The sequence below is a fragment of the Ovis aries genome, chromosome 1 (assembly GCF_016772045.2).
Source record: "Ovis aries strain OAR_USU_Benz2616 breed Rambouillet chromosome 1, ARS-UI_Ramb_v3.0, whole genome shotgun sequence".
Classification (NCBI taxonomy): Eukaryota; Metazoa; Chordata; class Mammalia; order Artiodactyla; family Bovidae; genus Ovis; species Ovis aries.
Window position 1 is genome coordinate 239,131,246 of NC_056054.1, and position 27,336 is coordinate 239,158,581.

Consider the following 27,336-nt stretch of genomic DNA (forward strand, 5'->3'; position numbering starts at 1 on the left):
CATCAGTTCTTTGATGCTCAGCCTTCTTTATGGTCCAACTCTCACATTCATACATGACTACAGGAAAAACTGTAGCATTGACTAGATGGACCTTTGTTGGCAAAGTAACATCTCTGCTTTTTATATGCTGTCTAGATTGGTCATAGCTTTTTTTCCCAAGGAGCAACCATCTTTTAATTTCATGGCTGCAGTCACCATCTGCAGTGATTTTGGAGCCCCCCAAAATAAAGTCTGTCACTCTTTCCATTGTTTCCCCATCTATTTGCCATGAAGTGATGGGATTGGATGCCATGATCTTCATTTTTTGAATGTTGAGCTTTAAGCCAGCTTTTTCACACTCCTCTTTCACTTTCATCAAGAGGCTCTTCAATTCCTCTTTGCTTTCTGCCATAAGGGTGGTGTCATATGCATATCTGAGGTTACTGATAATTCTCCTGGCAATCTTGATGCCAGCTTGTCTTCATCCAGTTTGGGATTTCACATGATGTACTTTGGCATATAAGTTAAATAAGTAGGGGGACAATATACAGCCTTGATGTACTCCTTTCCCAATTTGGAACTGGTCTGTTTTTCCATGTCCGGTTCTAACTGTTGCTTCTTGACCTGTATACAGATTTCTCAGCAGGCAGGTAAGGTGGTCTGGTATTCTCATCTCTTTAAGAATGTTGCACAGTTCATTGTGATCCACATAGTCAAAGGCTTTAGCGTAGGCAATAAAGCAGAAGTAGATGTTTTTCTGGAATTCTCTTGCTTTTCCTATGATCCAACATATGTTGGCAATTTGATCTCTGGTTTCTCTGCCTTTTCTAAATCCAGCTTGAACACCTAGAAGTTCTCAGTTCACATACTGCTGGAGCCTTGCTTGGAGAATTTTGAGCATTAGTTCGCTAGCATGTGAAATGAATGCAATGGTGGGGTAGTTTGAATATTCTTTGGCATTGCCTGTCTTTGGGGTTGGAATGAAAACTATTTACCTATCACTGAAACGTAACCAAGGAGATGCCTGGTACAAAGTTCCTGGGGCAGGAATGTCTATGAAGAAGAAAGCAATATGAAAAAATATGAGGGGAAAGGAAGGTAGATGAGGGGGAGGATGATAAGAAAAGAATGTGACAGCACAATTGATTCCCTGACAGAATCAACTGAAAAACTGAGTCTTTATTCTTTATTCACTTTAGCTCTAGAAGTAAGATAGTATGAAGTGATATTAAGGTCTTACTTTCTTACAATATTAAACAGTTGTCAAGCAGTATATGAGCATAGGCAGGATACCATGGGACATTTATTCTAAACCTGAATCTTACTGAAATCAACGTTAAGCATCACCTTCTCTTTGCTCTGGGTCATTCTGTTCTTTCCTCAGGTATTCCCACTTTCACACTGTATTGAAATTCCTTGACTGTCTCCTTTACTATCTTCTCTTAGGCAAGGACAGTGTTTTATTCATCTCTAAATTGCCAATGAATAGCATATGCTTGAGCTTTGAATAACTGCTCTATAAATATTTGTTAAATTAAATAAATGAATTTTATGATAATCATGTACAAGGCATTCTCAATGACACATGCACACAACATCTGCTCATAAAACATAAATATTTCCACTTACAAATCAGTTGCTTAATGCTAGTTTATTTAATTTGATCATCAAGATGAATTTCTTAATATGAATTTGTTAATTCATCTGAGCATCATAGCAGCCCTGCATGGCACACTAAGGACAGTCATCATTAAAGCACACATTTTACAAATGAAGAGGCTAAATTGATAACATATAAAAACAACTTGGTGGAGGTCCTAGTAGTTAAGTGTCAGATTCAGATCTGGAATCTAGAGTTTTGGTTTTTCAGTTAGGTAATTACTTCTAAACAACCATAAAACATCTGGTGCCAGAAAGTCACTGTATACATTGTCCTAGCAAGTTCTAACTCCCAGGTTGGTTTCCCCAGCTATAACTTGGCTTTTTGACCACCTTCCTTGACCACCCCATTCTGTTCATCCTTATTTCCCATCTTCACCCTCAACCTCCATCATCTCTCCTGCTGAAGTCCCTGAGATCACAGAGAAGAAATGCTATATTATATTAGCATAATAGTATACCTATTTGTAAATTCATTTCAGCATTCCTTATTCCCTCTATAATGGACATTCTCTCCATAATGTATGAATAAAATCTTCAGAAAATGCCATTTTTGCTGATCTGCAACATAGTCTAAGAGTGAGGACTTCACTTTCACTTTTCACTTTCATGCATTGGAGAAGGAAATGGCAACCCACTCCGGTGTTCTTGCCTGGAGAATCCCAGGGACGGGGGAGCCTGGTGGGCTGCCGTCTGTGGGGTCGTACAGAGTCGGACACGACTAAAGTGACTTAGCAGCAGCAGCAGCAGCTGCAAATGCTGCTTCAAGACCTAACAAGTTTAAGGATCTGCCTTTCTGTGCCCCCACATAGGAAACAGGGAAGCCGGCATGCTGCAGTCCATGGGGAAGCAAAAAGTTGGACATGACTCAGTGACTGAACAACAACAATAGGAAACAATTTCAGTTCCAGTCACATGTAAGGGATGAGGGAGACACAGAGAGTAGAGCTGAAAAACATTTCCAATGTTCATATAGATATCTTGTAGTATATAGTTAGCTTTTTATCTATAACCCTAGATATAACAAACATAGACATGAAATTTCTCTCCTTCCCCCCACCCTTTCCTCCACTAAGAGAGTGAGAATTGAGGAGTCATATTCTTATTAATAAGCTGTTCAATAGTCTCTTATATTTGAACCACAGCAGGTGAGAAGAATGAGTTGCTAAAGGAACCAAATTCTCCCACTGCCCTTAACACATAAAAAATAAAGACAAGAATGGGTCATTGTCTTCCTCCTCATCTTTATCCTAATTTATAATCACTCATGGAACTTGTTACAAACCTCCATCTTTCAGGATGCTGTGCAGAATGATGGATTTCAGAGCAGGTGGTCAAGGGCTCTGACCTTCTTCCATCTCTGTCACTGGCTGATAACACAGTATCTGGAGCTTTGGATTCTTCATGTACAAATGATGACCCGCGCTGTACAAATGGCCCATCTGTACAAACAATGGCATGGTTATTAAGATAAATCAAGTAAAATAATATATACAGAAGCTCTGTGCAAACTACTTAGCTCTAAAAAAAGTTAGTTTCAGTTGCTTGACCTGTCTCAGTTTACTTATCTCTACTGGGGACAATAAGGATACCTACCTCATAAGGTTCTTGTGAACTCTAAACAAGTTAATAAACCTAAGAACAATTCCTGACATCAGTTCAGTTCAGTTCAGTTCAGCTGCTCAGTTGTGTCCGACTCTTTGCGACCCCATGAATCGCAGCATGCCAGGCCTCCCTGTCCATCACCAACTCCTGGAGTTCACTCAGATTCACGTTCATCGAGTCAGTGATGCCATTCAGCCATCTCATCCTCTGTCGTCCCCTTCTCCTCCTGCCCCCAATCCCTCCCAGCATCAGAGTCTTTTCCAATGAGTCAACTCTTCGCATCAGGTGGCCAAAGTATTGGAGTTTCAGCTTTAGCATCAGTCCTTCCAATGAACACCCAGGACTGATCTCCTTTACAACAGACTGGTTGGATCTCCTTGCAGTCCAAGGGACTCTTAAGAGTCTTCTCCAACACCACAGTTCAAAAGCATCAGTTCTTTGGCTTTACAGTCCAACTCTCACATCCATACATGACCACTGGAAAAACCATAGCCTTGACTAGATGGACCTTAGTCGGCAAAGTAACGTGTCTGCTTTTGAACATACTATCTAAGTTGGTCATAACTTTCCTTCCAAGGAGTAAGCGTCTTTTAATTTCATGGCTGCAGTCACCATCTGTGGTGATTTTGGAGCCCCAAAATAAAGTCTGACAGTTTCCACTGTTTCCCCATCTATTTCCCATGAAGTGATGGGACCAGATGCCATGATCTTCGTTTTCTGAATGTTGAGCTTTAAGCCAACTTTTTTACTCTCCTCTTTTACTTTCATCAAGAGGCTTTTTAGCTCCTCTTCACTTTCTGCCATAAGGGTGGTGTCATCTGCATATCTGAGGTTATTGATATTTCTCCTGGCAATCTTGATTCCAGCTTGTGCTTCTTCCAGCCCAGGGTTTCTCATTATGTACTCTGCATATGAGTTAAATAAGCAGGGTGACAACATACAGCCTTGACACAGTGCTTCATAAATGTTAGCCACTAACATCATTAACGTAAGCTCCGCAAGGGGGCGAGTAGAATTTTAAACTTCTTTTCATCTTCCTCAGAGCAAGGCATTCTGAGCCCCGCAGGGGACATCTGATTCACAAACTGAAGGATCTCCTGCTCTCAGTCTGCGCTTAGGAAGGCGTTTGAGTGTAGGGCGGCCTTCAGCCGGAACCCAAACCTCCGGGCGCTGAAGCGCCGGAGCCTCTTTACGCTTGGACTCGGGGCCCGGAAGTCGCGAGGGTGGGGTCGGCGCTGCCCAGTGAAATTGGCTACCCAGGGAAGATGCTGCTGGACCTGTCGGAGGAGCACAAGGAGCACCTGGCCTTCCTGCCGAAAGTGGACAGCGCGGGTTAGGGCGCGCGGCGGCGGGGGGTGGATCCCTGCGGTCTGGGGAGGGGATCGAGGGAGCGCCTGGCGCTCAGGGTCTCCTGGCTTCCGTTGCAGTGGTCGCAGAGTTTGGGCGAATTGCGGTGGAGTTCCTGAGGCGTGGCTCGAACCCCAAGATCTACGAAGGCGCTGCCAGTAAGAAACAGGGAGGCACAGCTGTGCAGTCTGCTCTGGGAAGTGTGGGCCGTTCTCTATCTCCGTGGAGAGGACGGGGTTCTTGGGACAAGGGTTGTACCCTCCCCTTCACCGCCCCCCCCCCCCCCCCCCCGCCGTTGTGGCAGAAGGGCTCTTAAGTCAGGGCGCAGATCCTGCCCGTGCTCTAAATACTGAGGTTTTTTGTTTGTTTGTTTGTTTGTTTGTTTGTTTTTAAAAAAAAGCTTGTGTTTTTTGGCGTGTAATGGACATAACACCATTTGCCGGATACACTATGATGCTTATATGCATCCAAGTGTGTGGAATAGTTCGGTGAACCATAAATACGTAAGTGTTTGGCTGTTGTTCGTTGTTCAGACATCTGCTTTTACTGAACTATTTTTCCCCCGATGGACGAGGGGAAGTTTCCGATATTGTCTCTTCTGTTAGGCTTGAAGTAGCTGCGCGCTCAGGAGAGGGATAGTACACCTGGTATTGTCTCCACGCATCTGTATTTTGTAAAGAAGGTTACATGGTGGGAAATAACTGAAGGCATTTGCCTGGGAATGGCTGATGAACAGGAGGTTATTACCAAAATTATTTTTTATTGCAGTGTTCGAAAACATGGAGTAATGGATCATATTTACTCTTTTTCAGGAAAACTCAGCGTGAGTAGTGACACTGTCCAACATGGTGTGGAAGGCTTAATATACCTCCTCACTGAAAGTTCAAAGCTCATGGTAAGGGCTTTTGTGGGCAGTTTTGTATTACCAGGACCTTAAGGAGGTTCAGTATACTCTGTGTATCAGTCCTGGTAGGATCTCCTCATTTCAGTAATGTTGTTACTGATTTATAATTGATTGAGTGAAGCCATGCGTACATAATCTGACTGTAAGGTGACCTGCTGGCACGAATGCTTCTTGTTGGTATAAATTAGAATTGCCTGTAATTCCACATGTTACTGTGTATATCCTAAGAAGACAGAGAATGAAATGATTTAACTTCTTGTGTATTAGCAGTATCTAGCTTGTTGGAGAATTGAGAAAACTGGGCGTTTTGGCAGTTCTTTTTGTATTTTAATAAAGTATTTTTTTCCTTTTTTCCCACATTTTTCCCTTTTTAATACTGGCTGAGAATCTTGTGCCAGTTGTTGTTTCTCCATGCTCTTAATAGAAAAAAATATTTGAAAAATTACAGCTGGCTACATGGGATTTCCCAGGTGGTGCTAGTGGTAAGAACCCACCTGCCAATGCAGGAGACATAAGAAACTCAGGTTCAATCCCTGGGTCAGGAAGATGCCCTGGAGGAGGGCATGGCAATCCACTCCAGTTTTCTTGCCTGGAGAATCCCATGGACAGAGGAGCCTGGTGGGCTACAGTCCATGGGGTCGCAAAGAATCCAACAGGATTGAAATGACTTCACTCACATACACAAACACACACACACGCATACACACACAGACACACAGCTTAATTTATATATTGTCCATTCTACTGTTTCTCAGACTTACCTTTTAGTGAGAATGTTGTGTGACCCTTTTAAACCAAATTTCTGATTCCTGTCTCAAACCTGTTGAATCAGATTTTCCAGAAGAGGGGCTTGAGAATATTTTTCTAAGGTGCTTTAAAACATTCTTAAGGTCAGGTAAATTTGGGAAACTACCCTAAAGGCTTAACATTTTGATAGCAAATCCTCACGCTGGAAGTGATGAAAGACAGAGTGTGGCTTATTGAGTTATGGTGTTTCACCCTAATAATTAGGGTGAAATAATTAGATTATTTGAGTGGTTAACTGCATAAAAATATATTTGATAGATTCCTTTTGTCAGACTTCCTAAAATGTTACACTTAGAGGTGTTCCACAGCAAATGCTCTGTCACATAAATGTGTTCCATTAGTTGATGCAGGAACTCATCTTTGCTTCCTAGGTGATCTTTTCTGGCCCTCTTCAGAGCTTACCTGGCTGCTCTCCTCCTCGCAATCAATCTCTAGCCTCTTGCTCTTCGATTTAGTCGAGTTGAATCTTCTGACAGACTACCTGATGTGATTGGTCAACAAACCTAACCCACCTGGTCCCAAAGACTATAAGCCCTCCTCACCGGGATTGAGCCCATTTGATTTATTCAGTTCTTTATTCCTAGCATGGGACCTATCCCATAGTAGGATCTCAGGAAATACTTGCTAAAGGGACAAGATAACCCAAGCCTATGCTGTTACAAACAGAAACAAGTCTAATGACAGTGACATCCCCTCCCAAAAAGGGCAGCGTGCAGAAACTGGAAAAGGGCAAGGGAAGTAGAGTATTAAAGTGGCTGAGGCAAATGCAATGAAGGGAAGAGAAACAAAAAACTTGTGCTTCCTCTACTTTTTCTCCACCTATTTATCCCTCCTCATGTTGGTCATCCAGTAAGGGAGTAAAAGCAAGCCTGCTGTTGGCAGTTTCCTTTTTTCCTATTTAGAGTCAGCACCAATGTTAGGGTTGCTTGGTCCCTAATAATGTTGTTCCATTGGATAGCCAAAATCTGTGACTCCACGTCCTTCTCTCCCTTTGGTCCCTTTGGTGACCAAATACATGACTTTATGTGTCTGGTCAGCATCTGAATATCCCACTAAGATTTACCTAAACCGTTTTCTTCCACCTACCCCCTGCCTCTGGCAACCACCAATCTGTTCTCTGTATCTGTGAGTTTTGTGGGGCTTTTTTTGTTTTTCGTTTGTCTTAGATTTGACATGTAAGAGAGATCATATAGTATTTCTTTTTCTGCCTGACTTAATTCACTTAGCATAATGCCCTCAAGTTCCATCCATGTTGTTGCAAATGGCAAGATTCCTTTTTTTTTTTTTTTTTACGGATGGGTAATATTCCGCTGTGTATATATGCCACAACTTTTCTATGCGTTCATCCTTCGATGGATACTTAGTTTGTTTTCACGTTTTATCCACTGTAAATAGATGCTTCAGTGAACATGGGGGTGCATATGTCTGTTCGAATTTGTGTTTTTGTTTTTTTGGGATAAATATCCAGAAGTAGAATTGCTAGATCATATGGTAGTTCTATTTTTAGTTTTTTGAAGAACCTCCATACTGTTTTCCATAGTGACTGCACCAATTTATGTTCCTACCAACAGTGTACAAGAGTTCCCTTTTCTCCACAGCCTTACCAACACTTGTTTCTTGTCATTTTAATACTATCCATTCCAGTGGATGTGAAGTGATATCTCATCATTTTGATTTACATTTCCCTGGTGATGAGTGATGCTGAGCATCTTTTCATGTGCCTGTTGGCCTTCTACATGTGTTCTTTGGAAAATATGAATTCAGATCTTCTGCCCATTTTAAAATCAGATTATTTATGGGTTTATTTATTTATTTATTTTGCTATTGTGTATCAGATACGTGATTTGCAGATTTTTCTTTCATTCAGTAGGTTGCCTTTTCATTTTGTTGATGCTTTCCTTTGCTGTGCAGAAGCCTTTTGACCCACTAGTTTGTTTTCGCTTTTGTTGCTTATTTTTATTTTTATGTATCAGAAACTCAGAATTTGGAATAGTGGACAGGGGTTGCCTTTTACTAAGCAGTGTTGTTTCTTTTACTAGACAATAGAATTCATATTTTTGTGTGTATATCCAGTATTTCAGCATTTATTAGACACAAATAAATTTTGATAAACTTGATTCATTTTTAGATTTCTGAACTGGATTTCCAAGATTCTGTTTTTGTTCTGGGATTTCCTGAAGAACTGAACAAATTGTTGCTTCAGCTTTATCTAGACAACAGAAAGGAGATCAGAACTATCCTGAGTGAATTGGCACCAGACCTTCCCAGTTACCACAGCCTTGAATGGCGACTGGATGTACAGGTATGACTTTTTTTTAAAAAATCTGACATAGAATATAAGATTTATTTTAGGCTTATGTCTTCACACTTATTATATTCTTTACCACCTTAACCAAATTCTGGTTTGAAACTTCAGTTTTTTAATGTCCATTTTTAGACCATTTCACAAATAGTTCATTTTCTTTTTTTTTTCCCAAACCACACCGCAAGACTTGTGGGATTCTTTAGTTCCCCAACCAAGGATTGAACCCAGGTTCTTGGCAGTGAGAGGGCTGGGTTCTAACCATTGGACTGTCAGGGAATTCCCCATTTTCTTATATTTTTAATATGTTCACATTGGTTTAATTTGTGAAGTTTGTAAGAAATAGGTTATTTTGGAAAAGCAGATGGTTACCTATATTTTTTAAGTGGTGCTTAGCTTTTAGAAAACCCTTTTCTGTCTAAATAAAGCACATTTATAGAAAAGTGCATAGGTCAGTATATAGCCCAATGAATTATCATGTGGTAAAAACACCTATGAAAGCAGCACCCATGATCAGCACCTCAGAAGCATCCTTCTTGCCTTCTACAAGTTACTTCCCCAGCCTTTTCAAAGGCAACCAGCATCCTGACTTTTAATGCATAGATTATTTTTTTCTGCTCTTTAACTTTCTATTCATGAAATGATTCAATAAATATTCTTCTATGTCTGCCTTCTTTTTATGAGGGTTGGGTTGTTTTTAAAGCCACGTACACAACCAAAAAGGAGTTTTCAGACATTGCATGCAGCCCTTTCTCAAGCAGTGACAGATAAGCTAGTTAAGAGATGTTTATTGAATGCCATCCAATCACTGATTAGGGCTGTGCTGAATGCTTTGGGAACCAGGATTGTAAGATACTTTCTCAGCTGGAAAAGATATTATTTGTTTAGTGATATTAGATGTCTCAAAATAACTAGTAATTAAAGATAGTTATGAAATAAGGTTCTGGAGGGAAAAAAAGAATATAACTGTATAAATAAAGGTACTTCTGAGTATTTCAGAAAAGCTGTATCTCAGGTAGTTCAGTGTACACTGGCATGTTCCAGAAAAGCATCAATAAAAGAAGGGTAAATTTCAGAAAAAAGAAATGAATGGAGATAATCAGGGTGATATTATTGAGAGAGGAGACAGCATAAGTTGTAAAGACCCATGTGAATCTGAGAATGAACAAATGAATATGTAGGATAGCTCCCTAGTTCCCAAACTTGATTGCACATTGAAATGACCTTAGGGAGCTTTAAAAAAATTCTGATATCTGTGTTCTGCCCCAGAGGTTCTGATTTATTGGTACAGAGTTTTACCTGGGCATCAGGATTTTTTAAAGCTCCCTTGTCACCCAGGTAATTCTAATGTGTAATAACGTTTGTAAACCGCTGTAATAGTAGATTCTTCTGATTTGAGTGGTCCGAATAGGTTACAGAAATTCAGCTAGACAAGCTTAGCAATTCTATCCCAGTGTCTTGAGTGCTTAAATATATATTAACACAGGAGAAGGTATAAAGCAGATTATAGGCTCCTTGAAGGCATATGCAACTTGCTTTTTTGATTAAACATTTTCTTTTTAGATTTATTGACAGTTCAGATTGCTGTAGTTTACTTCTCTTCCCTGTCATTTAGTAAGCATTTCATTGTATGAATATTCTCAATTTATCCATTCTGTTGGTAAAGAATATTTGAGATATGTCTAGCTTTTGGCTCTTGGAAACAAGTACTATTATGAATATGTGTATATGTGTAAGAGTTTACGGTATGTACCTCTGAGTGGAATTGCTAGTAATTTTATCTGTTTTCCAAAGTAATTCTCTCATCACTCTCACCAGCAGCAGATAAGTTACCAAGTCATTACCATCACTTCGCAGTGCTCCTTATGGGCAGGTTTCTAATTCTTGCCAGTCTGATAAACAGCATGATTTTATTGGCCATTTTCTAATAAAGTTGAACGTATTTCCTGTGTTTATTTTTATTACTTTTGCAAAGTGCTTTCATAGATCTGTACAATTTTCTTGGTTTTGTGGGGGTTTTATTGAGTCAGAACACTTCTTCATACATTCTTGATACTGTTTTTTGGTTTTATGTGTTACAAAGTATCTTTTCTCAGGTTGTGGCTTGGTGTTTTTTTTTAACTATTTTTAGATATCTTTCCAAGAAGTTTTAATAATTTTAATGTATTTCAGTTTATCAGTTTTTTATTTATGAGTTTTGTTTTTATAACCCTTGCATACTGTATGACTACCTATACATCGTAGTTTTTTTTTTCCCAAAGATTTTAAAGTTTACTGTTCATTTTGAAGTCTGTGATTTATCTGAAATTCAATTTTTGTGTATGGTATAATGTCACTATTCATATGTCCAGCATGATTGTTAAATAGTTATTATGCTCTTATTCCTTTTAAAACTAAGCTTGCAAGCAGAAGCCTCAGGCAACAGATTAAACCATCAGTGACTATAAAGCTCCACCTTAATCAGAATGGAGATCACAACACTCAAGTTCTGCAGACAGACCCAGCCACCCTGCTCCACTTGGTTCAGCAGTTGGAGCAAGCCTTGGAGGAGATGAAAACAAACCACTGTAGGAGAGTCGTGCGCAATATCAAGTAGTCCCAGTTTGTTTCTTCCTCCTGAATCACTTGTGAATTGATGATACGCAGTAGTTATTTTTCAAAACAATTTTTTAAGTTGATAGTGATAAATACATAGAGATTTCATAAAATTTCTTTTCCTGTGTCAAGATACTGAGGTCATGATCACAGGCTAAGTGAAGTTTCTTTCTCGGTGCTAAATATGGTCAGTTTCTTGAGTTAAGATGTAGTTTGTATCGTAAATGTGTAAATAGGATTGAATCACCTGAAAGTGAATCTATACTGTTCAAATCCTCTGTGTATATAAATGACTATATTTTTTTGATGCTTTTCCTGACTAGTTTATTGTTTTCCTCCTTATTGATCTAAACTTAAAAATAAAGTTCACCATGTAATTCTATTATTATTCATAGCATTTCTAGACAGTTTAATGTTTTTGACTTTAAAGCACACCATGATGTTAATAGCCATAGAATAGTGGGACGTGAATATGAATTTTTAAAATGCAACATTTTTTAGGCAGTTCATGTATTTTATTTGGCTGTGCATATACTAAGTACTTACCTTGTTGCTTAAGTTTAAGTTGCCATGCTAATAAGTTTAAATAGTACTCAAATTTGTGTGACTATATTGTAGTTTATCAAGGATTAATTTTTTCCCCTATTACCAAAGCATCTAAGAGACACACTGCCATTCGACATTTATAAACAATGGATACAGACAAATTGTAATCAGTTCTTAATTATCTAGATATAAATTACAGTCACTTTTTAAAATTCTGTTTGAATAAAGTGTAAAGAGGGCAAAGGGAGGCCATGTTTACTACTTTCCAGGCAAATTTCCCTTCTCCCTTAAACAAAAACTTGATTTTTGTTTTGTGTTGTTTTTAAGTGGGTGACCATAAGCTACTGGCCTGAAAAATTCAGATGCCGACATGTCAGGTCACTCTCAGGGACACAGGAAGACTTAAGGAGGAACAGGCTTAAGGAGGAAGTTGCGTGGAAGGGTGGAAAATGGGGTTCAGTCTTGAATATCTATCCAGAACCTTATTCTGAGAATCTCATCCCACGTAGCAAATCAGGAAGGGCTTTAGAAACGTCAGACTCTAAGCAGTGCTCCAGGCTCTGTTGTAACTTTGCCCCCTAAGAGTTAGAGATTTCCAAGTCAAAGTGGCATCATGTTTCTTCTTTCTCTTAAGAGAGAGCCTCGCAGGAAACAGGCCAGTGGAAGAGAAGCACAATTGAAATTGCCACCCATCATCCCCTTGTAGGCATCTTTTTTCCATACATGTGTGGAAGAAACATGTTATGCACTTGCAAAATAACTGTAAGCAGACTATACTCAGATCATTTTTGATTATAGTGATAACTTGACTAATGAAGCTTTCATGTTAACAACCTCACAAATAAGAGAAAACTTTACATAGTACATGAAATTGTAGCATATGTCATCAGGTTAAAAGCAACATGCCTGCCAAGCTTATACAATAAAAATAGCCCTGTGAGGCTTCTTATTTGTCCACATTGGGTAGAGATAAGCAGGGCCGACTGCAGCTGAAATTGAAATAATATCCTTGTGTCTTCTTAGGGCAACTTTTATTCTTCCTCTATACCCATTATTCTTATCCCAAGCAAAACAACAAAGCATGTGTTAGTCTCTTTTTTTTATTTGTATCAAACTCCCCTTGTCTTTTTATTACAGTTTATGGGGTTCTCATGGCAAATATACTAGGGTGGTTTGCTGCTCCCTTCTCCAGAGAAGACGACAGAGGGTGAGATAGTTGGATGGCATCACCGATGCAATGGACATGAACTTAGGCAAACTCCAGGAGATGGTGGGGGACAGGGAGGCCTGACATGCTGCAGTCCATGGGGTCATGAAGAGTCAGACAAGACTTGGTGACTGAACAAAAACCCCTTGTCTCCAGTCTCTCTGCTTTGTTGTTCTTTCTGATGTTCTTTGCTTTTTGGGGCCTGAATGAGTTGGGAGCAGTCTTCCTTTTGAATCTGGGACTCACTTTTTTTTGTTCCCCACAGAGCATCTAATGAGCCTCTTCCTTTTCTTGTTTGAACATTCCACACCCTTACCCACTCCTGTGCCTTGTTTGTTTTATGGCACATTAATTTTTTTGTAGTTTGTATATGAACATTTTCTGCAGATGCTCTCCTATATGACCAGTTTCTTGACTCTGGGATATGCCTTTCCATCTGTAACTATCTACATATATATTAAAACATTTTGGATTACGAGTGTGTTTATTTTTTAGGATTTGCTGATTCATGTTTAGACTTAAGCATAATAGCTCTTAAGTCTCAAAGCCAGAATGGTAACATATCATTTCTCTGAACAGCTCTGTGAATAGGGAATAATCAATATATGTAATTACAAAGTCTACATATACTTCACCCATTGGAAGTCTCCTTTGTATTTCACAAATTTCCTGAGTTTATTTTGTTATTGATGTTTCCAAGCTTGAGTAAATTTAAAATAGCAAACTAGAAAGTGGTGTGGATACTATAAGAAGAAAACAGACTTTTGTGAAAACTGGAAAATGAGAACCTGATGCGAAGGAAAGTTTGAAAAAGCATTAAGAGTGGGTAAAGCAATATTGTAAAGTAGTTAGCCTCCAATTAAATTAATTTTTTAAAAAGTGTGTAAAGGATGCTTGTGTGGGAACCTTTAAAATGTATAACAGTATGTTGCCCTTTAGGGTATGATCCTATGAGAAATCAGTCTTTGGGAATGGACAAAAGGATTTAAATTTAGTTTTTGTGGCTTCTTATGGATCCTTGATAAATTCTCAAAGCTTTGTTTTCTTCATCTCTAAAATAGGAATAATAACACCTATCTCATTGGCTTGTAGAGACCAGATGAGACCATGCATGTAAAATGTTCAGTGTAGTAGAGGACTTTAGAATATACTAATGTGGACTGAGGGTCTCATTATTTTATAACATGAATTCTGTCTAAAACACTCTAAGGAACTGAGAGAAAATGTTACCTGGTGGTTTCTGGGTGGTAGGATTATGACTTTCTTTGCCTTCTTAATTTCTATACTGAGTTTAACTTGTATTAAAAAATTTTTTTTGAAGTCTAAAGAAGAAAAAACTTAAATACATTTTTAGTAGTACTTTTATTGAAAATTTTAATTCTTATGGGCCTCCCTGGTGGCTCAGTTGTAAAGAATCCACCTGCCAATTCAGGAGACACGGGTTCAATCCATGATCCAGGAAGATCCCACATTCCTTGGAGCAACTTAAGCCTGTGCACAGTTATCGAGCCTGTGCTCTAGAGCCCAGGAGCTGAAACTACTGAGCCCATGGACCCCCAAATCCTGAAGCTCAAGTGCCCTAGAGGTCTCAAACCACTGCAATGGGAAGCCCACACACTGCAACTAGAGAGTAGCCCCCACTCTTCAAAACTAAAGAAAAGCCCATTCAGCAACAGAGACCCAGCACAGCCAAAAATAAATAAAGTTTAAACAAAACAAAAATTTAATTCTCAGAATGATACACACATAACTCCCCAGAAAACTCAGCTATTCGAACTGCCTAGTCTCCAAAGGACTCAGGTAGACAGGCTGAAGGTTTTACCTATAGGCTTGGTCCAGGGTCCTTTTTTTTTTTTTTTTCTGTCCTTTTCCCTCCATGCTAGTGAAAGAAACATGGGAATCTCAAGGCACTAGCTAAGCCAGCTCTCTTTTTTCTAGGTAATATTATATCTAAATGGAGTTTTTAATCTCCACAGGAAAACATAATACCTCTTTGTAGTTCTCACAGCCTTCATGATTAGGAAGATCTGTCTACTGTTATATTAAAGCCTTCCTACTATACTTTACTTCCCTGGTGGCTCAGATGGTAAAGCGTCTGTCTACAATGCGGGAAACCAGGGTTCGATCCCTGGGTTGGGAAGATCCTCTGGAGGATGAAATGGCAATCCACTCCAGTACTATTGCCTGGAAAATCCCATGGACAGAGGAGCGTGGTAGGCTACAGTCCATGGGGTCTCAAAGAGTCGGACACGACTGAGCGACTTCACTCACTATACTTTACATACTGTTCTCTGTCCTTTTCTTTTAATATATATGTTTAAATCTCTCTTTAGCTTACCCTTCCATGGTTTCCACAGTGATTGGTAACTGTCATCTCTTTTCCTTTCTTTCACTACAAGTGAAAAATACTTTGGTACAAAGGGTGTAGTACTATATTGCCTCTGGTTTAAACATACTCGTTTTTAAAACCACCATGACAGTTATGCTCAAACCTACATACTTTCCTTTAAAGCAAAACAAGCAAGCCCAGCTTCACCATTAGTGTGGTTACTTCAGTGAGCTTTGCAAACTTTGAGAACGATGTTTTAATTATAAAAGCAGAAGAAACCCACTGTTTCTCAGCTTTGCAAAATAGTGTATACTATTTCAAGATGAGAAAACAATTATATGCTTTATGGCAATAAAATACATATATTGAATGACTGTCACTTGAATATTAATGGATCTTTATATAGTTCCAGTCCTCTCTGCACAGGAACTCAAATGACTTAATTATGTTTGGTAGCCATGAGTCCATAAGAGTCTACTTACTATAATAGGGATACATGGGAAAAGTAATTTTATTTTCTTAATGGGCCTAAAATAAAAAAGCATCAGGAATATAGATATCTGCATTAATCAACTTAAACCCTATCAACTTTTTATAAGAATTTTTAAAGTGTAGTGTAAATTGTTTGTTTCATTAGAAATATTGCTAATTATATAACTGTCAGAATGAGAGGCCATGCACTTTCATTGTACTTGAAACTAAATTGATGTTTTTTAGTTGCAAAGATCACAATTTTCATTTTCCTCTCCTGCCATTATCATCTCTAGTCTCACAGAACAGTCTGCCCAATGACCAGCTACAAAGAGGCAACCCAGAGAAAAGGGTTTTTGCCCTTTCTCACAAACTTCGTGAGATCTTTTACCTCTTTTATTCTTTATTTTTCTTAGTCTTTACTCTTTTACTTTGAACTCTGATCCACCCATTTACGTATGGCATTGTGCTGATAGGAAAACAAAGCAAATTTTAAAACCTTTTCTAGCTCTTTTTACAAAGGCAGTGACTCCATCGTGTTAAATATTAAATACTTAGAATGATCTATGTTGTGTGTTGAACAAAGGGTAAAGTCGTAAAGTTTAGAATGCTCTCAGGCCATTCCATCCTTGAAAATCATTTAATTCATAAACTTACCAGTCTACAGAAAGGAGTATCTTAGGTGGCAGGGGGCTATTCTGCAGAAGGGAAGTTCCTTTGGGCTGCTGTCTGTTGGAACCATTTTTCCTTGAAAGTCCACCTTCTTCTGGAAAGCAAAATTCCTAGTATGATTCAATAGCTAGGGCTGTAGAAATGTGCAGAAGAAAAGGCACATGACTGCAGAATACTCTGGAGTATTTGGACATGGTTTGGATGGCAGAAATTATCTTTACTCCTTTTCTACCGAAGAGGGGTTCCCTGAGGTAACCAGAGGTGTGATGGGAAAAGCAAATGGAGTTTTTTTAATACCTGCATGCCGATGTTGTGATTGTCATAAATCCAATGAGAAGTGGATGCCTGTGGCTTTGAAGGAATGTGCTTAGTGCACAGAACGAAAAGGCTTCTCAGTTAACTCAAAGGCTAAAATCACACAGATTAAAATTCAGAGAATGAGGAAAAGAAAATCCAGGGAAGTCTTTGAGTTTCACTGGAGCAAGTATAGATGGTTAGAATTTGATTTTCTGGCATGGTCTGCAAACCATATGCTTTTATTCCAAATTAAAAGCCCTTACAAAGCTCAAGTGAGTGTAAGTCCTGCAGCAAAATAGAATTACTTGATTTGCACCAAGACTGTTCCACAATACATAAACTAAAAGAACTGAGAAAGGCCATAGACAACTTTTTTCAGTACTTAAAAAAATGAGCGAGTCACCATGTACTTTCCAAAAGGAGAAAGTGATTTGTCTCACAATATGAGCAATATAATTAAAAAAATTTTTTTAATGTTTAGGACCTTAAGGGTATAATTATTTGGTATCCTTTCCCATGCCTTTTTTTGTTCCACTCTTTGCCTAGACATAAATACCAAATTCCATGCCTTTCTTAGGCACTTAGAACAATTTCTTTTCATGCCAAACTTTCTAAGCTTCCTTCCTTCCCCGCCCCCACCCTTCTTCTTTAATTTAAATTTTATTTCTTTGGCCATGCCGAGTGGCATGTTCCCCAACCAGGATTTGAACCTGTGCCCCCTGCATTAGGACCATGGACTCTTAACCTCTGGATGACCAGAGAAGTCCTTCCCTCCTTTTAAAAATTATTTTTTTGAGAAATATTTCAAATAACATAAAATTCACCCTTTCAAAGTGCAATTGACTGCGGTTTGGAATATTCACAAAGTTGTGCAAACATGGTCACCACTATCTGATTACAGAACATTTTCATCACTCCAGAAAGAAACCCATATCCATGAGGAATCACTCCCCATTTCCTCCTCCCTCCAGTCCCTGACAACCACTAATCTACTTTCTGCAGATTTGCCTCTTGGGGATGTTTCAAATAAGTAGAATTATACAATATATACTGTTCATGGGGTTCTCAAGGCAAGAATACTGAGGTGGTTTGCCATTCCCTTCTCCAGTGGACCACATTCTGTCACACCTCTCAACCATGACCTGCCCGTCTTGGGTGGCTCCACACAGCATGGCTTAGTTTCATTGAGTTCGACAAGGCTGTGGTCCTAGTGTGATCAGATTGGCTAGTTTTCTGTGATTATGGTTTCAGTGTGTCTGCCCTCTGATACCCTCTCACAACACCTACCATCTTACTTGGGTTTCTCTTACCTTGGATGCAGGGTATCTCTTCACGACTGCTCCAGCAAAGCACAGCCACTGCTCCTTACCTTGGACAAAGTCGCCCCTCCTGATCTTGAACATGGAGTAGCTCCGCTCGGCCCTCCTGCGCCCTCACAGCCGCCGTTCCTTGGATGGGTCATGGTGGAGAGGTCTGACAGAATGTGGTCCACTGGAGAAGGGAATGGCAAACCACTTCAGTATTCTAGCCTTGAGAACCCCAAGAACAGTATGAAAACGCAAAATGATAGGATACTGAAAGAGGAACTCCCCAGGTCAGTAGGTGCCCAATATGCTACTGGAGATCAATGGAGAAATAACTCCAGAAAGAATGAAGGGATGGAGCCAAAGCAAAAACAGTACCCAGTTGTGGATGTGACTGGTGATACAAGCAAGGTCCGATGCCGTAAACAGCAATATTGCATAGGAACCTGGAATATCAGGTCCATGAATCAAGGCAGATTGGAAGTGGTCAAACAGGAGATGGCAAGAGTGAACGTCGACATTCTAGGAATCAGTGAACTAAAATGGACTGGAATGGGTGAATTTAACTCAGATGACCATTATATCTACTACTGTGGGCAGAAATCCCTTAGGAGAAATGGAGTAGCCATCATGGTCAACAAAAGAGTCCAAAATGCAGTACTTGGATGCAGTCTCAAAACGACAGAATGATCTCTGTTCGTTTCCAAGGCAAAGCATTCAATATCACCATAACCCAAACCTATGCCCAAACCGGTGCTGAAGAAGCTGAAGTTGAATGGTTCTATGAAGACCTATAACACCTTTTAGAACTAACACCCGAAAGAGATGTCCTTTTCATTATAGGGGACTGGAATGCAAACGTAGGAAGTCAAGAAACACCTGGAGTAACAGGCATATTTGGCCTTGGAGTACGGAATGAAGCAGGGCAAAGGCAAATAGAGTTTTGCCAAGAGAACGCACTGGTCATAGCAAACACCCTCTTCCAACAACACAAGAGAAGACTCTACACATGGACATCACCAGATAGTCAACCCCGAAATCAGATTGAGTATAGTCTTTGCAGCCAAAGATGGAGAAGCTTTATACAGTCAACAAAAACAAGACCAGGAGCTGACTGTGGCTCAGATCATGAATTCCTTATTGCCAGATTCAGACTTAAATTGAAGAAAGTAGGGAAAACGACTAGACCATTCAGGTATGACCTAAATCAAATCCCTTATGATTATACAGTAGAAATGAGAAATAGATTTAAGGGACTAGATCTGATAGACAAGAGTGCCTGATGAACTATGTACGGAGGTTCGTGACATTGTACTAGATAAAGGATCAAGACCATCCCCATGGAAAAGAAATGCAAAAAGCAAAATGGCTGTCTGAGAAGGCCTTACAAATAGCTGTGAAAAGAAGAGAGCAAAAAGCAAAGGAGAAAAGGAACAATATAAGCATCTGAATGCAGAGTTCCAAAGAATAGCAAGAAGAGATAAGAAAGCCTTCCTCAGTGATCAATGCAAAGAAATAGAGGAAAAGAACAGAATGGGAAAGACTAGAGATCTCTTGAACAAAGCTAGTGGAGGTGATGGAATTCCAGTTGAGCTATTTCAAATCCTGAAAGATGATGCTGTGAAAGTGCTGCACTCAATATGCCAACAAATTTGGAAAACTCAGCAGTGGCCACAGGACTGGAAAAGGTAGTTTTCATTCCAATCCCAAAGAAAGGCAATGCCAAAGAATGCTCAAACTACCGCACAATTGCACTCATCTCACATGCTAGTAAAGTAATGCTCAAAATTCTCCAAGCGAGGCTTCAGCGATACGTGAACCGTGAAATTCCTGATGTTCAAGCTGGTTTTAGAAAAGGCGGAGGAACCAGAGATCAAATTGCCAACATCTGCTGGATCATGGAAAAAGCAAGAGAGTTCCAGAAAAACATCTATTTCTGCTTTATTGACTATGCCAAAGCCTTTGACTGTGTGGATCACAATAAACTGTGGAAAATTCTGAAAGAGATGGGAATACCAGACCACCTGACCTGCCTCTTGAGAAATCTGTATGCAGGTCAGGAAGCAACAGTTAAAACTGGACATGGAACAACAGACTGGTTCCAAATAGGAAAAGGAGTATGTCAAGGCTGTATATTGTCCCCCTGCTTATTTAACTTCTATGTAGAGTACATCATGAGAAACGCTGGACTGGAAGAAACACAAGCTGGAATCAAGATTGCCGGGAGAAATATCAATAACTTCAGATATGCAGATGACACCACCCTTATGGCAGAAAGTGAAGAGGAACTAAAAAGCCTCTTGATGAAAGTGAAAGAGGAGAGTGGAAAAGTTGGCTTAAAGCTCAACATTCAGAAAATGAAGATCATGGCATCTGGTCCCATCACTTCATGGGAAATAGATGGGGAAACAGTGGAAACAGTGTCAGACTTCATTTTTTGGGGCTCCAAAATCGCTACAGATGGTGACTGCAGCCATGAAATTAAAAGACGGTTACTGCTTGGAAGAAAAGTTATGACCAACCTAGATAGCATATTCAACAGCAGAGACATTACTTTGCTGACTAAGGTCCGTCTAGTCAAGGCTATGGTTTTTCCTGTGGTCATGTATGGATGTGAGAGTTGGACTGTGAAGAAGGCTGAGCGCTGAAGAATTGATGTTGTGGTGTTGGAGAAGACTCTTGAGAGTCCCTTGGACTGCAGGGAGATCCAACCAGTCCATTCTGAAGGAGATCAACCCTGGGATTTCTTTGGAGGGAATGATGCAAAAGCTGAAGCTCCAGTACTTCGGACACCTCATGTGAAGAGTTGACTCATTGGAAAAGACTCTGATGCTGGGAGGGATTGGGGGCAGGAGGAGAAGGGGACGACAGAGGATGAGATGGCTGGATGGCATCACGGACTCGATGGATGTGAGTCTGAGTGAACTCCAGATGATGGTGATGAACAGGGAGGCCTGGCGTCCTGCGATTCATGGGGTCGCAAAGAGTTGGACATGGCTGAGTGACTGAACTGAACTGAACTTAAACAATATATGGCTTTTTGTGTCTACCTGTGACCCTATGGACTGTGGCCCACCAGGCTCCTCTGTCCATGGGATTCTGCAGGCAAAAATACTGGAGTGGTTTGCCGTTCCTCCCTCCAGGAGATCTTCCCCACCCAGGGATGGAACCCGTATCTCTTACTGACGTCTGTCCCCTGCATTGGCAGGCAGGTTCTTTACCACTTGCTCCACCTGGAAAGCACTCTTTCAGTTAGCATAGTGTTTTCAATGTTCATGATATAGCAAGTATCAATACTTTACACATTTTAATGACTGAATAATGTTTATCCTATGGATATGCCTTTGCTCTTTATAGTATTTGATTTATTTTCACTCCTAGTCTCCCTATGGAATTAGTCTGTTTCATTTTATTTTATTTTACAGTGGTTATAAGAGAACCTCTGACAGATCCAGTAAGGTATTTTCTACAATGATGGTTTTCTAGAATTATGTTCCCAGGTACAGCTTAGAAAAATCTGAGAATAATTTCTTCCTCACCAGTTATGAGTAGAGTTATTCTCCAGTGAATTGAACATTTTATTTCTAGCCTAATTCAAAAGTTTTGCCAGGTAGGGAGCTAATTGGCCAAACTGTTGAAGGGATTTTTAGCTGAGTCAGCTCGAAAGAAAATTAGATTTGTATTATATCCTTTTTAATTTTAATTTAAAACATTTTTTGCTAACATAAGGACATTATGTGGGCATTTTACAGACTTAGAGAAGATAGAAAAGCAACTAAGGATGTATTGCCGTATTCATTTTGTATGTTTTTCACATTAGAAATGTGAAAAATGTTTCTCACTCTTTTTAAATTAAAAATTTATAAAAATTTTCTATAGTGGAATGGAGAAAAATGCATTTACTTTTGCCTAAATTCACTCCTCAGAGTATTTCTATGTTAATTTTGAAATAGAGGATTGGAGACCTCCAGGACACCGTTTTCCAGATAATACAGCTGCTGTGGCCACTGCCTTCTGGGCTGTAAGCTGGTAGAGGGAATGAAAAGCTACGCAGACAACATTCATTCAGTCAGAGTGTGGTTAGGCATAGGTAAAGGTATGGCAAATAAGGAACTCTGCATACATATATGAGGGAGTGAGTAATTCTCACTAAGTGCATCAGGAAGACACTTCTTTCCCCTTGATCATTTTTGCTGTCTTGGTAATTGCACCCCAGTTTACGTTTGGAGAGCAATTTCTTTCCAGTTGAACACAGTTTGGTGGGACTGTCAGACAAAAGACCACGTGCCCTCTGCTTTTCGTGCTGAGCCCATAAGTCTCTCTCCTGGGACTTTGAAACCTGAGGACTCAGAAGGGTTGGCACAGATTCATTTTAGCAGCGGCCCTGCAAGACGCTCAATGACCTGCTCCGTGACCTCACAGATATGCTCCTGTTCATATCCCTTAAGGACCTGGGCTCAGAGCTGCCCCTTGATTCTGCAGGGTACCTAACACATGTCCAATAAATTCCTTCTCTGCTTGAGTTAGCATCTTAATTATCCTAAATACTACAGAGGATAATAGTATAACTAGATTCATTTTGTGGCATTGCATACTCTAGCTCATAAAATGGATTTTTGTAGAAGAGCTCTGCACATTGTCACATATCTAAAACTCAGGCATTACTTTGGAATATAGATTGACTGCAATATAGGATCTGATTGCAGTCAGTTTTCAACTGTACCTTTCAAACTTTCTCCTTTCACCTTTGTTTCAAAGCTCTGCTTATGGGAATTCCCTGATTGTCCAGTGGTTAGGCCCCCATGCTGTCACTGCTGAGGGCCTGGGTTCAATCCTTGGTTGGGGAATTAATATCCCACAAGTCTCACAGTGTGGCCAAAAACAAAAGCCAAAATTAATTAGAATTTATGCTGTTCAGCCATGCCTTCTTTATTACTGATAGCTGCCTTTCATGTGCTTCCTGGATCCTTCCTCTTTTCTGTTCATCTATACAGTCCAACAAATATTTATTAAGTACCTAGTGTAGTCCATGATCTGTTTAGGTGCTGAGAATGCAGTGGGGACAAGCGTTGAGATTACATTCTAATGGGAGGGTCGATAATTAGGAAAATATATGTGTACTGTAATTTCACATTGCGTTAAATACTCTGAAAAAGGATTTTAGAATAGGAATTATGAGCGAGGAGTCAGAGTTGAGAGCTACTATTTTAGATAGACTGATCAGAGAAGATTCCAAAGAAGTGATACAGGAGCATAAACCTGACTGAAGTGACAGGCTGAGGATTGCTGGAGTGTTTGCTCATCAGAAGGTGAAGTGAAGTGTCCTCTTCACTGACCTGCGGAGACTGTGGTCTGGAAGGCATCACAGAGCTTCCTGGCATGAATCATATATTGTGGAAGTGACTACTCAGATTTGTCTGTGTTTAGTAACAATAAAGAAACTGCACAGTTTTGAACAGGAAAAATGTACTGTATAGATTTATGGTTTGAGTTTAGGAATGTTTCAGTGAATCACAGTAAAATAAGACACAGAGATTTATAATAGCTATCAAGAACAAGTTTTTGAAAATCACTCATCTGTGATAGAAAACAATTTTACCGTATTAAATTGCTTTATCATGGATTTAGAAGTGAACTACACTGGGAAAAAATGTGAACTATTTGGAAGAAGAGTACTCAAAATGGAAGGAAAAGTATGGGCAAAAGCCCTGAGGTGAGAATGAGCTTCACACATCTGAGGGCGCGCAAGGAGGGTGAGGTGGCTGGAGTTGAGGATAGAAATGATCGGAGGAATGGGCAGTGGCAAGATCATGTGGAGCCTTTAGCTTCCAAGTTTCCAAACTGGGATTTTCCAAATTGGGAAAGGAGTACATCAAGGCTGTATATTGTCACCCTGCTTATTTAACTGCTATGCAGAGTACATCATGCGAAATCCGGGCTGGATGAAGCACAAGCTGAAATCAAGATTGCCAGGAGGAGTATCAATAACCTCAGACATGAAGATAACACCACCCTTATGGCAGAAAGTGAAGAGGAACTAAGGAGCCTTTGATGAAAGTGAAAGAAGAGAGTGAAAACCTGGCTTAAAACTCAACGTTCAAAAAATGAAGATCGTGTCATCCAGCCATCACTTTATGGCAAATAGATGGGGAAACAGTGGAAACAATGACAGACTTTATTTTCTTGGGCTCCAAAATCACTGCAGATGGTGACTGAAGCCATGAAATTAAAAGACGCTTGCTCCTTGGAAGAAAAATTATGACCAATCTAGACAGCATATTAGAAACCAGAGACGTTACTTTGTCAACAAAGGTCAGTCTAGTCAAGGCTATGGTTTTTCCAGTGGTCATGTATGGGTGTGAGACTATAAAGAAAGCTGAGTGTCGAAGAATGGATGCTTTTGAACTGTGATGTTGGAGAAGACTCTTGAGAGTCACTTGGATTGTGAGGAGATCCAACCAGTCCATCCTAAAGGAAATCAGTCCTGAATATTCGTTGCAAGGACTGATGCTGAAGCTGAAACTCCAATACTCTGGTCACCTGATGCTGGAAAAGACCCTAATGCTGGGAAAGATTGAAGCCAGGAGAAGGGGACGACAGAGGATGAGATGGTTAGATGCCATCACTGACTTGATGGACATGACTTTGAGCAAGCTCTGGGAGTTGGTGATGGACAGGGAAGCCTGGTGTGCTGAAGTCCATGGGGTCGCAAAGAGTCAGACACAACTGAGTGACTGAACTAAACTGAACTAGGTTCCAAGTGTCCTTCTCTCTGAAGTCCTCTCATCAAACTGGGATATGTAGGTGGTCCATCCAACAACTTGGCTTCTTCTTCCCTTGATCTTATTTCCCAAAGTTTTCCATGTTTCTTTCAGACATTTGCTTTCACTGCTGGCTCTCTGGCACTTGTCTTCGCCTGATCTGTTCTGCTTCTGAAAACAGTTTCAGACACCCCATCCTCTGAAATTGATCCAGCTTATGGATCAGTTACCTCCAACACTCTGGTTCTTCAGCTTTAAAGGGACCTTCAGTTCTCTCACCCGAGCCTTCTCTATTTAACAGCCTCTGTGCTGTGCTCAGTCATGTCCGACTATTTACGGTGCTATGGATCCTATGCCCAGGCTCCTCAGTCCATAGGATTCTCCAGGCAAGAATGCTGGAGTGGGTTGCCATGCCCTCCTCCAGGGGATTTTCCTGACAAGGACCAAACCCACATCTCCTGCATCTCCAGCAATGCAGGCAGATTCTTCACCGCTGAACCACTGGGGGATCCCCTTAACAGCCTCTGCGCGTCTGTATTTCACTCCCTCTCCCAATCATGATTGATTCACAACCCACATCTTCAAACAACCCGTCACTGCCAATATTCTACATTCTTTGTGTAGCACCTCCTGTGGCGCCTATCTTGCCCACTGTGTATGAATGCATCTGTCCATTTTTTTTTTCTTGCTAGCTCATAGGCTGCTGAGCCCCACAGAAGAAAATACGCTGAAGCACACAGACCATCCTGGTTATGATGGTCATCAGTCTCAGTGAAGCCCTTACCACTGCCTGCCTAGCCTACTGATTCCCTAGTCAGCCGTCTCCCATTTTCAACAACTATTTCAGATCTTCTTCACTGACAGATCTTCTACACCTCTGACCCACTCACCACCTCCTCTCATTCTCTGTTGATGACTGCCTCCTTCACAGAACAAACAGAAGTGATCGGTTAGGAATTTTCTCCACTTCTGGCCAACAAACCTACAATCCTCACTGTTCTCTGCACTGATATTCTTTCTCCTATTCCAGTAGAAAAGGCAACCCTCATGTGTCTAGATCCCATTCCTTCCAGTATCCTGACACTTTTGTATTTTCTGCTTTATCTGTCTTCCTGATTTCTTTTCATTACAAAAAAAAAAAAAAAAAGCATTTCCCAGTCTGTCTCATCTTAACATCCTTTGACTCATATCCCTCTCCAATTACCACACTCTTTCTATTCTCCTTTTCAGTAACTTCTGAAAAAGTTTATCTTCCCTCCCTAAGCTACGCATGGTAACACTTCCAGGACCTTGTGATTGTGCTCAGTTGCTCAGTTGTGTCCAACTGTTTGCGACCCCATGGGTGTAGACCATCAGGCTCCTCTGTCCATGGGATTCTCCAAGCAGGAATACTAGAGTGGGTTGCCATTTCCTCCTCCAAGGGATCTTCCTGACCCATGGATGGAACCTGTGTATCTTTCACATCCTACATTGGGAAGTGGATTCTTTACCACTGAGCCACCTGGGAAGCCCTTCCAGGATCTTCCATGTTGCTAAATCCATTGTCTGTACATTTTTCAATCCTCATCTTATGAGCTCTTTCATCAGCATTTGACAGGGTAGATCACTCTTTCTAAAAAATATACCTTTTCTCAACCTTTTCTTTTTCTTTAACCCTCTCTTGTTTTGTCTCCTCTCTCTTTATCAGTGTGTTCTCATTTTTCTTTGCAAGACCATGTTCTCTACTGTCCTCTTAGTTGTAGGTGGTCCACAGAGTTTTGTCCTAAGTCATGTCTCTACAGACTTATACCTGGTAATTTAGTTCTTTCTCTTGGTTTTACTACCATCAATTTGCTGATAACTCTTAACTGTAGATCTCTAGTGCATATTGCTCTCCTGAATTGGAAACACATGTATCAGCTATCAGCTATCTGTAGCTACATGTAGCTACATGTGTAACAGGTACAACAGATACTTCAAACTCAAGACAAACAAAATTCAACTCATTTCATACAAACTTGCTCTCCTTCCGGTGTTCCTTACTCAAGAAATAGCATTACCATCCACATAGTTGCTCAAACGAGACATATCACCCTTGGCTTCTCTCTCTACCCCTCACTCATCACAGCTAGTCAATTACCAAGCCCTATTAATTACATTCTCTTAAAATGTCATTCAAATGAGCCCACTTCTCTCCATCCAGTGGCCTCCTTGCTCTTACCTGGGCTACTGTATCTACCCCCAGTTAACTGGTCTCCCTAATCCCTTCATAGTAAGTTCCTCTTTTCCCCGCTTGTGTTCCTCTCCTCCAGTGCGTTTCCTCCACAGCAGCCAGAACTATCTTTCAAAGAGAAATCATGTCCTTTGACTGCTTAAATCCCTTCAGTTGATGTGCATTGCTTGTGGGATAAATTGTGGCTCCTGCCTTATTCTCTAGCCTCATCTTGAACTCTCCTCTTCCCCTGCTGTGTTCTTTCAGTTCCTTTACTTCCACTGTCTGGATCCTCTTCCATCGTCTACCAAGGTAACTCATATGCATTCCTTTGGTTTCAGATTAAACATTTCCCCCAGG

The 27,336-nt window shown here is 40.3% G+C and overlaps 1 protein-coding gene across 2 annotated transcripts; it reads left to right on the forward strand.

The window, feature by feature from the left end:
* Positions 1 to 4,484: 4,484 nt before the first annotated feature.
* Positions 4,485 to 13,426, forward strand: COMMD2 (COMM domain containing 2). 2 transcript variants are annotated; one of them, XM_004003262.4, is made up of 5 exons: positions 4,485 to 4,575; positions 4,671 to 4,748; positions 5,403 to 5,485; positions 8,430 to 8,603; positions 11,002 to 13,426. In XM_004003262.4, the coding sequence occupies exons 1-5, from the start codon at positions 4,509 to 4,511 to the stop codon at positions 11,197 to 11,199; spliced, it is 600 nt and encodes a 199-aa protein (XP_004003311.1). In that variant the 5' UTR covers positions 4,485 to 4,508; the 3' UTR covers positions 11,200 to 13,426. The 2 variants fall into 2 exon arrangements, with proteins under 2 accessions (XP_004003311.1, XP_042091653.1); XM_042235719.1 differs by having other exon boundaries at positions 8,505 to 8,603.
* Positions 13,427 to 27,336: the final 13,910 nt, after the last annotated feature.